Below are 13,984 nucleotides of genomic sequence, written 5' to 3' on the forward strand. Positions count from 1 at the left end.
AAATATTTTTAACCACGTAAGTGTAATTATAGAATGTCAAATTCAAAAATAATGCATTTTTTGAATGAAGCCCAGCTGTGAATAAACGGAACTTTGCATGCAACCGTTCTGCTGAAAGCATTTCAATGAATCTGAGAAAGTGTGTTACAAACAAAAAGTTTGCCGAACGTGTAATCATATTTGTTCAAATTTTCTAAACAAAAACCTAGCCCAAGCTGAACCAGATAATTCTTTAATTTCTTTAGTTTGATCAAATATTTGGAAGTTGAATGAACACAAATTTCAGTTTTTTTCTCATTTAAGTGGCAAGCCCAACAGGTTTTCCAACTTAAATGACGTATATGCAAATTAGTAAACCCTTCCTCATCCAATATAATTGTTGTAAACAAATGTTCTGCTTTGTTTGAATACTTTGATCTTTCCCCAGATATCTGACTAACATTCACAGATAATCCCACCTGCATATTTCCACAATACTACTTCTGTGACTGTCTGGAAAGGTTTTCTGCTACTTTCAAAATTATCGTTTTCTTCACTTTGCATAAAGTAGCCAATGTTAATTTCTCCGAATAACACAAACTTAAATATTTTATCTGACTTCTGGACTTCCTGTCAACAGACATAAATTGCATTTATCCTTTATTCATAAATGCCACTTAATACACAAACATCCACATTCTGTCATGCGATATCATAGCTCCACAATTAATTTTTGAATTTAAATAACAGAATTGTCACAAGTATCAACATTGGTACCTTAGTACGTTGAATAATGTAATTCTGATGTATAATTACTAGTTCAGAAATGACCATAATGGCTAGGCTCCATTCAGAAAAGAGCAGCTGGATTAGAACTACCATACATAAGTACATTATTTACACAGTGCAAGTTGTTTGCTAAACTGTAAGGTACTCTTTCACATTGGAAAAGCATTTTTTTTGCATTCTTCCTGGGCACACTGCTGATGCTGAAATTTGCATTAATGGACAAACTCAGCTTTAAGCCCCTTGGATATGGTCAGGATCTAATACACAGCAATCCCTGCATCACTACACTGGGATCATTTAAAAATCTTTCTGCTTTGAAGACTTAACAATGAAACATTTCTCTAAATCGCTCCCAATTTAATATCATTGGTCGATCCTCTTGAATTTTTCCAATGCTGGTGGATAGAAACTCTGATCCTGCAGATTCATCTGTCAATATTGCAGAACATTTGAACAAACTCAACCACCAATCTTCTCTTCCTCTTGGGGAGGGATGGGGGGAGGAACAATCCTTACTCAATGCCTTCCCAACACCTCAGCTAAAACTAGGGGCCAAATCTTCTGATCTCCGGATCGTCGAAGACCGGACGTATGACTGAAGATACCCATTGGGACTGTGTAGTCCTGATGCGTGATCTCTGGGAATTGCCCAGGAAGTTTCAACTTCCAACTGGTAATTCCTGTCCCCAGGATCTTCCGCGAATGACTCCAACTCTGAGCTACTAGAGTCAAACACTTTAGACAGTTGCGCAGTACTTACCTGGATAGTTAGACTATGGTAGCCATTGTTTCATCATCCAGCACTTTACATTTTAACATCTCTTCTTTAGACAGTGACGAGTTTCAATGAGTCTCTGAAGGTTTGTTTGTTTTGCACCTTCACCTTGGAAGGTGGCCTTGCATTTTTAAGTAGTTTGTGCTGTCTCATTTCAAATTGCAACATTTCCAGTCAGTCGAAAGTTGAAAAATCATGTTTTCAAAATTAGGGGGGCATAGCCTCGTGACATTACCCAGAAAATGTTAGACAGATTTAAACCTAGTCTAACAACTAGGTAACTCCACAACTGACATCTAATCATAGCCCCCCAAGTACACCCTGACCACCTGACTACCCCCAAACCCGGCTACCCCTCTGACGACCTGACTACTCCATCCGACCACTCAACCACCCACTCGACCTGACCCAACCAAACGCTCTGACCACCTGACTATCCCCTCACCAGACCCGAATAGCCCTAGCCTGCCCATGTCTGCAACCCAACCAGACCACCCACTCACCTACCTACCACCTAAACCACCCACTCTACCCATTCATCCACTCATGCACTCATCCATTCACACATTCAAAGACTAGGCCTTTAAACTTACCATACGATGGCATGTGCATGTCCTGTCTTCCCCCAACTCTACACCGCTCTGATGGAGTTTGCGGGAAGTTGTGCTGTGCATTTCTTTGACAGCCGGGATCAAAAGATTCCGGAAAAAATGCGCAGCAGCATTGAGTCGGGGGAATCTTCAAGCAAGTGGCAATCCGCTCACCACTGCCACTGCTCAAAAGACTCAGGCCTACGAGTTATTGATAAAACACTAGATATGAGCCAACATCCTAATACTCAGTGGGGCAGTACATTAATATGCTACCAGTCTGCCATGAAATAGCACTCTGATGCACGGAAATCCAAATTAAACAAAATTAGGGTTTATTAAAAAGCTAGCTGTGGGCATCTAATATACAGCTCGTATGAATATTGTTCTTTTATCTCTCTGGAATCTGACACCAAATTAATAGGATGAAAATCTCCTCCCTCAGTTGACAGTAAAGATCCTAAGTGAAAGGGGGTTGAACTTCCACAGTTCTTTTTGATGCGTTCCCACCATAACCCTGCCAAGTGTGCAAAAGGGTTATAAAATAGGATGGGAGCCACATACTTTGGGTGATCTTCCCAGTCCTGATATTAAGGCTACCAACCTCATTTAACCCCAGGCAAAGGGAGCGAATATCGACCCGCATGGTTTAAACTTTTCTAGCCATCTCTCATAACTCGGTATCCTCAAGATCAAAAAATGTTGGAAATGCCTAGCTGGTCACTTAGTCGGTCAACATTTGTGAAAAGAACACATAAATTAAGGACAAATGTGCTGCTCAAGTTTTTGTTGAGTCGAGGAACATGATGGCATCTTTGAAGTACACACTGTGCAATCCTCAAGACTGTAATATTGGCTTCAGTAGCTTCAGACATAAAAATACAGCTCCAACCAATGTTCCCTGTAAACTGCATGTTCACATAGCAACATGCAAGTCGGCACACGGGGCTTGCACAAGTTAACCCTTTTACATTACCTCGCACATGCAGTCGCATAAAAAAAAATTAAGGGGCTGCACACTTCAATATATTTCCTGCGCCCCAAAAAAATTGGAAGGAATGTTGGCTCCCACTTCTGTCTGGCTGGCAGTATAAGTGTTACAAGATGATGGGTGACTGGGAACATGAAGTTGCTACGTGGTCTGAGCGCTTTGTCTGATCTGTTATTTTCTTCCCTCTGGATCCTGAGCCATTGGAGCTGGTGCCACTTGGACAGTTTCATCTACTTCCATTTCTGCTTGCCTTATCCCTCAGTGCTCTATCCAGCTATTGACACATTCTTTGTACCTTAGAAAGGTCTTCAATTTCTCTCATTATGCAACAATGTCTTGTTAATATTACTTCAGCCATTTAGGGTTTTATTTGAGCACTTTACAGATTACTTCATTTCTTCATCTTTGTGTTCCATTTCCTTTTTTTTTTCTTCTGTCCCTTTTTAAACACTGTTCACAGTTCTGACAAAGGGTATACATTTGAAATGTTATCTTGTTTATTTTCTCCATGGCTGCTGACTGCTCAAAGTGCTTCCACAATTTGTTTCTGTTTGATTCCATCATCTGCAGTTTTTTGCTTCAGATGTGATCTAACAGAACACCTCAGATTTAAAATAATGAACAAGACTCCACCCAGACTGTGGTCTCCTGGTTCAATTCCTGTCTATCGAATCAAAGCCAGAGAATCACCTGCAATGCCTTCTGACCCCACTCCCGTACTATCACCTCACGTATCCCCCAAGGATTTATCTTGGTCCCCTATTTTTCGTCTACATGCTGCCCCTTAACAGCATCATCCTGAAAACACTGCATTAGTTTTTACATATATGCCGTTGACACTAAACTCTACCTCACCACCACCTCTCTCAACCCCTCAAATTATCAGACTGCTTGTCCGACATCTAGTACTGAATGAGCAGAAATTCCTTTCAAGTGAATATTGTCTTTAGTCCCCTCCACAAACTCAGTTCTCAAGGTAACAACTCCACCCCCTTCTTGGCAACTATCTGAGGCTGAACCAGGCTGTTCACAATTTTTTTTGTCATATGTGACACCAGGGTGAACTGACCAGCACATGTCTGCACCATCACCAAGACCACCTATTTTCACCACCGTAACATCACCACAGCTCATCTGCTGCTCAAACCTTCATCCGTGCATTTGTTGCCTCTAGACTTGACTATTCCAACACATTCCTAGCTGGCCTCCCATCTTCCACCATTTGTAAGGCTGGCTCATCCAAAATTATGCTGCCTGTCTCCTCACACCAGGTCCTGTTTACCCATCATTCCTGTACTTGCTGAGCTACACTGGCCCCCAATTAAGCACTAACTCAATTTTAAAATTCTAATTTTCTTTCCAAATTCATCCATGGCCTCACATCTCCCTATTTCTGCAAATGGATCGCAGTGGTTCAAGGCGGCGGCTCACCACGACCTTCTCAAGGGCAATTAGGGATGGGCTATAAAAATGCTGGCCTAACCAGCAACGCCACGTCCCGTGAAAGAATAAAAAAACTCGTCCAGTCTTCAACACTTCAAGGTCTCTGAGCTCCTCCAATTCTGGCCTCTTGCTCATCCCCCAATTTTAATCTCTCCAAGAGTGGTAGCTTTGCTTTCAGCTGACACAGACTTAAACTCTGGAATTCCCTCCTTAAATCTTTCCATCTTCCTCCCTTTCTTCCATTAAGCTGCTCCTTAAAAGCTACGTATTTGACTAAGCTTTTTGGGCAGCTGCCTTAATACCTTCTTTGGTGTGGCTGAGTGTCAAATTTTGTTCGGTAACACTTGTGAAGGTCCTTGGGATGTTTTACTATATTAAAAGCACTATTTAAATAAATGCTGCTTTTGATTTGAGAATTTGGCCAGTGTTGTGTTTGCTTTGTTGGGTGCTGCTCTGCAATGACTGGATATGCTTAAAGGTAGAGTTTAGGATTGCTAATTTCACCTTTCCCCTAGGCAACTCAGTACCATTGTATATATTCCACATATTCTTCTTTCATGTGCAACACCTTACATGATCTGTATTCAATTTCATCCACTGCAATTCTGCTCATTCACAAATTTGGATCCTTCTGGAATTATTAGCTGCTTTAATCAACTCCAGTGTTCCCCTCTTTGCAAATGATTTAATCAGCTTGTTCTGTTTTTCTGAATCCCAGGTCATTTAGGTAGATTGGTGCTGAATCCCTACCGTGTCCAATCACTGGCCATTTTATTCAGTGTAGTTCCCAAGCAGGGAGTCATTTAGCTCAGTTGGTTAGATGTGATGCAGAATGACGCCAACAGTAAGAGTTCAATCACTAGCCTGGCTGTGGTAATTCATTGAGGCTTGCCTTCTTGCCTTGCCCTACACTTGATACAGAGTGGTATCCCTCAAGCTATATAACCAGTTGTCTCTCTCTCTCCCTCTAATGGAGAGGGACACCCATGGTCCCTTGTAGACTATGGCAAATTATTTCCGAAGATTGATATCATTCTCCTAACTAGTACCTGCTGCCTCCTCTCTTTCAACTAATCCACCTCCTAACTTTGCTTATTATATCCTTATGGAGCTGCATTCATCTCTGGCTTTATCAAAGGCTTTCTGGAAGTGCACTGCATCATACAGCTTTTCACTGTCCAATTGAAATGTTACTTCCTAAAAAATGTTATGAATGCAATAAAAGCATAACATTGAGTACTTGAGAAGCATGTTTTTTTAATCCTTTATATCCTGAATAAAAGCAATGTTGAAAGCAAAACAGCGTCACTGAAAACCTCATGTGGAATTGCAGAACAAATAGCAAATCTGCTGCTTGCTACAAACTATCTGCATGCATCACCATGAATCAAAAACAAAGCTGCAGGCTTAATTTCTAAAACTTAAACAGCATATAGTGCACTATGATATCACTGCTTTATATCTTGTCAATTGAGGAATCATGATTTTCCATTCACCCAAACCATCTTTCCCAATAATTATGTCTCAATCTTACCTGAGCAACACAACATTGTCGGACATAAAGGCACCAATTGCTACATCTGTGAACAACAACAAATTGATGTTAGTCATTCTCAATTTTAGGCAAATTCACCTTTCAAAGCAGGATTAAAATATTATTTGGTCATTATTAATTAGAAGGGAATGAATGGCTGGTTCTACATGCATCGATCATTCAGAAATTCCATACAGATTCAGCAATCTGAAACCAAATTCACCATAAACCACTTTCTTATACTCTACAATAGGTGTAATGGTTTCTACTGAACTATATACTCCAAAACATTGTGCCCAGACCAAATCAGAAGGATGATTTATTTGCACTTTGCTTTCTGCATAATTCCCCATATTGAGACAGGATTCAGTTTAAAGGTCAGCTTAGAGTACTTAGTGTAATTCTTCCTGAGGTGGCAACTATATTTTGGAAAGCATTTGGCTGTTAAATACAGAAACATAGAAATGTTACAGCACAGAAGGTGGCTATTTGGCCCATCAAGTCCGCACTGGCTCTCCAAATGAGCAATTCACTTAGAGCCATTCTTCTGCCTTCGCCCCATAACCCTGTACATTCTTCCTTTTAGATAACTGTTAAATTTGCTTTTGAATGCTCGAATTGAACCTGCCTCCATCATATTCTCAGGCAGTGCATTCCAGACCTTAACCACTCGCTGCATGAAAAAGCTTTTCCTCATGTCACTTTTGCTTCTCTTACCAATTACTTTACACCTGTGCCCTCTTGTTCCCAACCCTTTCATAAATGGGAACAGTCTCTTCCTAGCTACTCTGTTCAGACCCATGATTTTGAACACCTCTATCAAATCTCCTCTCAGCCTTCTTTCCTCCAAGGAAAACAGTCTTAACTTCTTCAATCTTTCCTCATAAATGAAGCTCCTTGTCCCTGGAACCATTCTCATGAATCTTTTCTGCACTCGCTCCAATGCCGTCACATCATTCCTAAAGTGCGGCGCCCAGAACTGGATATAATACTCCAGCGGGAACCGAACTAGTGTCCTATACAAGTTCAATATAACCTCCTTGCTCTTGTACTCTATGCTCCTATTAATAAAGACAAGGATGCTACATGCTTTATTAACCACTCTTTCAACCTATCCTGCCACCTTCAATGATTTATGTACATATACACCCAGGTCCCTATGCTCTTGCACCACTACCTTTAGAATTGTACTCTTTATTTTTTCCTGTCTCTCCACATTCTTCCTACCGAAATGAATTACTTCACATTCCTCTGCATTGAACTTTATCTGCCACCTGTCAGTCCATTCCGCCAACTTGTCCTTTTGAAGTTCTACACTACTCTCTTCACAGTTCACAATGCTTTCAAGTTTCGTATCATCCGCAAATTTTGAAATTGTGCCCTGTACACCAGCTGGATAACCAGCAAATCTCTGGATCTAGGAGCAGAAAATTGGATAGAACAAAGTCTTGGCAGGCTTTTGCCTGTTTTTTTAGATCATGTTAGGGAAGGAGCATATGTAGTCTTTTGCCCACCCATGTCTATGTTAAGGAGCTGTGAATGGGGGAGTTCCTGAGCAACTCCAGCAATGCCGCCTGATCCAAAGTTAAGGGTTTCATGGTAGTCTTGCCAGCTAAGGTCTGGTAACAGTTCTATTGAGGCCTCTGAAAAGGCCCAAAATTCCTTGAGACAAAGGTAATCTGTCACTGCAGAGATCAACTACCTTTGCCGTGTCGACAAACAGCTACTTATAGAGCTGAATTGTTTTTATGCTGCTGATTCTTTGGTCAGAAAAGGCCTTCAGTAGATAATAAGGCAGAATAATCCATAAGTATTCAGCTATTCGAGGATGGATTGAGGTAAGTACCTGTGGCCCACCCAGACCATGCAAACAATGTCAGTTCTAAACCCATCATTTTGTATAGAAGCAAGAGTGACCTCAACTTTCTCCTGGTTGAACTTCAAAAGAGTGACTACCCAGTCAACATCCCAAATCGGACTCCACCTGGCAGAGAAGGCCTATTTCCCACCCCAATGGACCATTGAAATTTCAGGACTGTGTGTTTAAACGTTGTGCAATAACTTAGTAGATTTAGCAGCCAGATGCCCTCCCAAATAAAACTACAGCCTCTGGAAAGATAACACCCAAGACCATAAACTGACTTCAAAACTGAATTTTGCCTCAAAATATGCATATTTGTTAAGAAACCAAAGAACAAATAAACCATTCCTCTTTTTGAAAATACAAACAAGTAGATGTGAGTAAAACATGCATAGGTCAGAACAAAAAATAAATTACTCCATGATTCACCCATGTCTGATGATGATTTGATCATCAAAAGGATGATGTGGTGATCATATGTATCACATTTTCGAAACACAAGAGGTAGTCAACTCTTATCTGTTGTACAGAGGTATCAGCTACAATTTCTGCAATTCCATGCTTAGTTAATTTCTTCTTTCCTCAGGGAAAGTGACAAAGATGTTATGCTGTGGAAACAAAGTACTTTTCACCTTGATACATGTATGCTACTACCTGTTGTTTCCTGTGGTGGTTTAACAAGATCCAGTAGTATCTCCTTCTCTACTTGATTTTAAAATGTATAACCCATAACTGATAGTGTTTTGTTGCTCAGCTTTAACATTAAATTCATACAAATCTTGAAAACGTTCAAATAATAACATTTCTTCAAAAAGTACAGCATTAGATGAATGAAGTGAAACCAAATATTTTAACATGTTAAATATATTAATCAAAATTTGAAAATTACCTGAATAACCATTATCATCCACATCTATACCTCCAGCTATGGACTGGCCAAATGCATGCAAGGTATTACTAATCCGTTGTCCATGGATTCGCTGTAAATGTTTGAAAATTAAGTAATGAAACACCAGATTTAAATTTTTAATAGCTCAGTGATTCAAATTATCATCGGGTAATCAACTCAACTCCTAGCCTTGCCATTTGGAATATTTTTTCCCCCTCTTCATTTCCCCTAGAGGCTGTTGACCCACTCTTTGCTCCAATAGTCCTCCTATGTCGACCTCAGTTATCCTTCATACTCTCCTACCCAGCTGGATTTCCTGGCAAAATCATCCAATCTTGGAATAAAGCTGTCAGAAGTATATGTTAGTGGCAAGCCAAACTCCCAAGTTAGGAAAGATGTGCCAAGGCTCCACACAAGTGGATAATCCCAGAGACAGAAACTCCTGCCCTGAGTTTTTTTTTATTCTTCCATGGGATGTGGGCATCGCTGGCTAGGCCAGCATTTATTGCCCATCCCTAATTGCCCTCAAGAAGGCGGTGGTGTGCTGCTTTCTTGAACCACTGCAGTCCACGCGGTGTAGGTATACCCACAGTGCTGTTAGGAGGGGGTTCCATGGTTTTGACCCAGTGACAGTGAATGAATGGCGATATAGTTCCAAGTCAGGATGGTGTGTGGCTTGGATGGGGAACAAGCAGATGGTGGCATTCCCAAGCATCTGTTGCCCTTGTCCTTCTAGGTGGTGGAGAGTTTGGAAGGTGCTGTTGAAGGATCCTTGGTGAGATGCTGCATGCAATGCATCTTGTAGATGGTGTACACTGCTTCCACTCTGTGGAGGGAGTGGATGCTGGAGGTGGTGGATGTGGTGCCAATCAAGCAGGCTGCTTTCTCCTGGATGGTGTCAAGTTTCTTGAGTGTTGATGGAGCTACACTTATCCAGTCAAGTGGAGAGCGTTTCCTCACACTCCTGACTTGTGCCTTGCAGATGATGGACAGGCTTTGGGGAGACTATTTATATGGCTGGCCCAATTCAGTTTCTGGTCAATGGTAACCCCAGAATGTTGATAGTGGGGGATTCAGTGATGGATTCTCTCTTGTTGGAAATGGTCATTGCCTGACACTTGTGTGGCAAGAATATTGCCTGAACGTTGTCCAGGTCTTGCTGCATTTGGACACAGACTGCTTCAGTAACTGAGGAGTCACAAACATTGAACATTGTACAATCATCAGCCAAAATCCCCACTTTTGACCTTATGATGTAGGGAAGGTCATTGATGAAGCAGCTGAAGGATGGTTGGGCCTAGGACTCTACCCTGAGGAACACCTGCAGCGATGGGACTGAGATGATTGACCTCCAACAGCCACAACCATCTTCCTTTGTGTGAGGTATAACTCCACCCAGTGGAGAGCTTTCCCCATGATTCCCATTGACTCCAGTTTTGTTAAGGCTCCTTGATACCACACTCAGTCAAATGCAGCCTTGATGTCAAGAGCAGTCACTCTCTCCTCACCTCTGGAGTTCAGCGCTTTTGTCTATGTTTGAACTAAGGTTGTAATGAGGTCAGAAGCTGGGTGGCCTTGGGGAACCCAAACTGAGTGTCAGTGAACAGTTTGTTTCTTAGTAAGAGCGATTCGATAGCACTGTCGACGACACCTTCTCTCATTTTGCTGATGACTGAGAGTAGACTGATAGAGCAGTAATTGTTTGGGTTGGATTTGTCCTGATTTTTGTGCACAAGAACATACCTAGGCAATTTTTCACATTGCCGGGTGGTTGCCAGTATTGTAGCTGTACTGGAACAGCTTGGCTAAGGGCGCAGCTAATTCTGGAGTGCAAGTCTTCAGTACTATTGCCGGAATATTGTCAGAGCTCATTGCCTTTGAAGTATCCAGTGCTTTCAGCCATTTCTTGATATTAGGTAAAGTGAATAGAATTGGCTGAAGACTGGCATCTGTGATGCTGGGGGTCTCAGGAGGAGGCCGAGGTACATCATCTACTCGGCACTTCTGGTTGCGAATACTTCAGCCTTATCGTTTGCACTGATGTGCTGGGTTCCCCTATCATTGAGGTTGAGAATATTTGTGAGCTTCCTCCTCCAGTTGGTTGTATAATTGTCTATCATCATTCACAGTTGGATGTGGCAGGACTGCAGAACTTAGATCTGACCCATTTATGTGGGATCACTTAGCTCCATTACATGCTGCTTTCACTGTTTAGTACGCATGTAGTCCTGTGTTGCAGCTTCACCAGGTTGATACCTCATTTTTTGGTATGCCTGCTGCTGCTCCTGGCATGCCCTCCTGCATTTTTCATTGAACCAGGGTTGATCCCCTGCTTTGGTGGTAATGGTAGAGTGGGGAAGATGCCAGCTATGAGGTTACAGATTGTGTACGAGTACAATTCTGCTGCTTCTGATGGCTCACAGCGCCTCATTGATGCCCAGTTTTAAGTTGCTAAATCTGTTCAAAATCTATCCCATTTAGCACGGTGGTAGTGCTGCACAACACGATGGAGGTATCCCCAAAATGAAGATGGGATTTTGTCACCATGAGGACTGTGTGGCAGTCACTTCTATTAATACCGTCATGGACAGATGCATCTGCGACCGGTAGATTGGTGAGGACGAGGTCAAGTATGTATTTTCCTCGCCGCCTGTTGCAGAACCAGTCTAGCAGCTACGTCCTTTAGTACTTGGCCAGCTCCGTCAGTAGTGGTGCTACTGAGCTGCTCTTGGTAATTGACAATGAAGTCTCCCACCCAGAGTGCCTTCTGTGCCCTTGCCACGCTCAATACTTCCTCCAAACAGTGCTCAACATGGAGGAGTACTGATTCATCAACTGAGGGAGGGTGATAGGTGATAGGGTAACCAGCAGGAGGTTTCCTTGCCCATGTTGACCTGATGCCATGAGACTCCATGGGGTTCAGAGTCGATGTTGAGAACTACCAGGGCAACTCCCTCCAGACTATTTACCACTATGCTGCCACCTTTGCTTAACTCGTGTAGAACAGCTCTCCCAAATTTGGCACAAGCCCCCAGGTGTTAGTAAGGATGGCTTTGCAGGGTTGACAGGGCTGGGGTTGCCATTGTCGTTTCTAGTGCCCAGGTCAATGCCGTTTGGTCCGTCCAGTTTTGTTCCTTTTTGTAGGCCTTACAGGAGTTTGACACAACCGAGTGGCTTGCATTTTAAGAATCAACCACATTGCTGTGAGTCTGGAGCCACATACAAACCAAGTAAGGACGGTAGGTTTCCTGGATTTTAAGTCGGTCAACAATGGTTTTGTGGTCACTATTACCAAGACTAGCTTTTTTTGATTCTAGGTTTATTAACTGAATTTAAATTCCACCAGCTGCCATGGTGGGATTTCGACCCGTGTCCTCCGAGCATTAGCCCAGGACTCTGGATTACCAGTCTGGTGGCAATTACCGCTACATCACTGCCTCCCCCTGATTCATAGGCAAATAACAAACTTGTTCACTGAGGGTCAACTGCAGCTAAATCCAAGATTGAAATTCAAATACGCCATGACTGGAGTAAACAGATTGAGCAGCAATAATCAATTCATTTTTAAATTGTGGAAATGTAATTTGTCTACTTCTGACAACAGAACACATCTACTTGTATTCTGTTTCTTGATGAAATATTGCAGCTTTGCAGTTGAAATCCAAACCAAGTGTATGAAATAGTCATGGTCCACTTGTTCACCAAAGGCCAAGTTTTAGATCAGATTAAATTTCAATCACTTACTTGAGAAAAGGTGGACGATATCCCTTTCTCTTTGCCATTGTAGATATAAATAGCCCCCTGTTGATCCTCTTCTTGGGGGGCTCCAATTGCTACATCTGTTGTGAAATTAAGCAAAATGAATCCAGTGTCCTCTTGACTCAAATGCATGTGGGCAATTGCCTAGTTCACACACTGTTATTTTACCCTTTATGGTCTTTAAATAAATACTTCATGCTTAAAACACCATGAGTTTATTTAGCAGGCAATAACCACAGCCTACCAAATTTTAAAAAAGACAATGCAGTGCCGTTTCTCTGGTCAAAAAATAAAAATGGTACAAACATCCGTTTTAACTAGTTTTCACAAATCACATGAGTATGTGATCATCTTTTATTGCATTTTAGAAATGCAATTTCATTAGCGGTAACAAAAGGTAGTCAACTTGTATCTGTTGTACAATGGTGTCATCAGCTACAGTTTCAGATAATCCCTACTCTCCACAGGGAAAGTGACAAAGATGCTGCCCATTGTGAGCAAAGCATTCATCATTTAAAACCTTCATGAACACACCTTCACCAAATGCTGAGGATCAATAAAACTCCAATTAATTGGAGCAATAATATTTCCAGACATCAACTTTGGGATTGGGCAAATTAATTCTGAAAACCTGTTGTATTCATAGCCCCTGATACGAATCTATGAGTTGACGATTCTTTACGTTACATGGGTGGATGAGTGTTCTTAGATGCTTTTAGCCATTTGTTTGTCATTGTGACTAATTCATTGTCTCAGTCAAAGTGGTCCATTAAAAATTAAACCTCTTTGCCCAGGGGCTAACAACATGATGGGCAGTACTCCATATTAATGGATATGGAGACTTAAGGTCTATCATGCACCTAATATGCTCAGTGGCCTCCAATTAAAATGTGGTAAAAACTGCTGGTGCCCAGATGTGTTGTACAGCTTCAGTGAAGGCCAATAATTATAGTAATGGGCCTTACCATAATATGACTGGTGTTCATTTTCTGTGAACTTAGAAATTCCTTAAACTTTAGAATTTATTATTTGCATTTCTTCAGCCTGTACTGCCAGTCATAACTACACTGGGTCACGTTGCCACAGAATTTCCTTCCATTTCCCACCATCTCAATTGGAGGTGAGTGACCCAACAAAACAATAAATTAACCCAGCACACACCTTAATTGTATACATCACCTGGCCCCAGAAAATAAACTGTGTGAGAGGAGGGTGCAAGGATTGGGCATCAGCCAGATGTCAATACTTGTTCATATGTCCTTTAAGCAAAAAAAAGTGTTCTACTTATTCTACTTCCATTATGTAGAATCTGATGTAGTTGTTGGCAATGCGCCACAATGAATCATGTGAAGCTTTTGCTACTGATGCCAGGGC

At 41.7% G+C, this 13,984-nt stretch overlaps 1 protein-coding gene across 1 annotated transcript in view; it reads right to left on the reverse strand.

Annotated features, from left to right (window-relative positions):
- Positions 1-13,984, reverse strand: part of itga4 (integrin alpha 4) — a 163,540-nt gene that overhangs the window by 107,423 nt on the left and 42,133 nt on the right. Inside the window, exons 11-13 of the mRNA XM_078551939.1 lie at positions 12,596-12,690; positions 8,852-8,942; positions 6,102-6,147 (exon numbers count right to left, since the gene is read on the reverse strand). Of these exons, the coding sequence (XP_078408065.1) occupies positions 6,102-6,147; positions 8,852-8,942; positions 12,596-12,690 (232 nt within the window). The remainder of the gene's footprint in view (positions 1-6,101; positions 6,148-8,851; positions 8,943-12,595; positions 12,691-13,984) is intronic.

This window comes from Cetorhinus maximus, chromosome 11 (genome assembly GCF_964194155.1).
Source record: "Cetorhinus maximus chromosome 11, sCetMax3.hap1.1, whole genome shotgun sequence".
In the NCBI taxonomy this organism is placed as follows: Eukaryota; Metazoa; Chordata; class Chondrichthyes; order Lamniformes; family Cetorhinidae; genus Cetorhinus; species Cetorhinus maximus.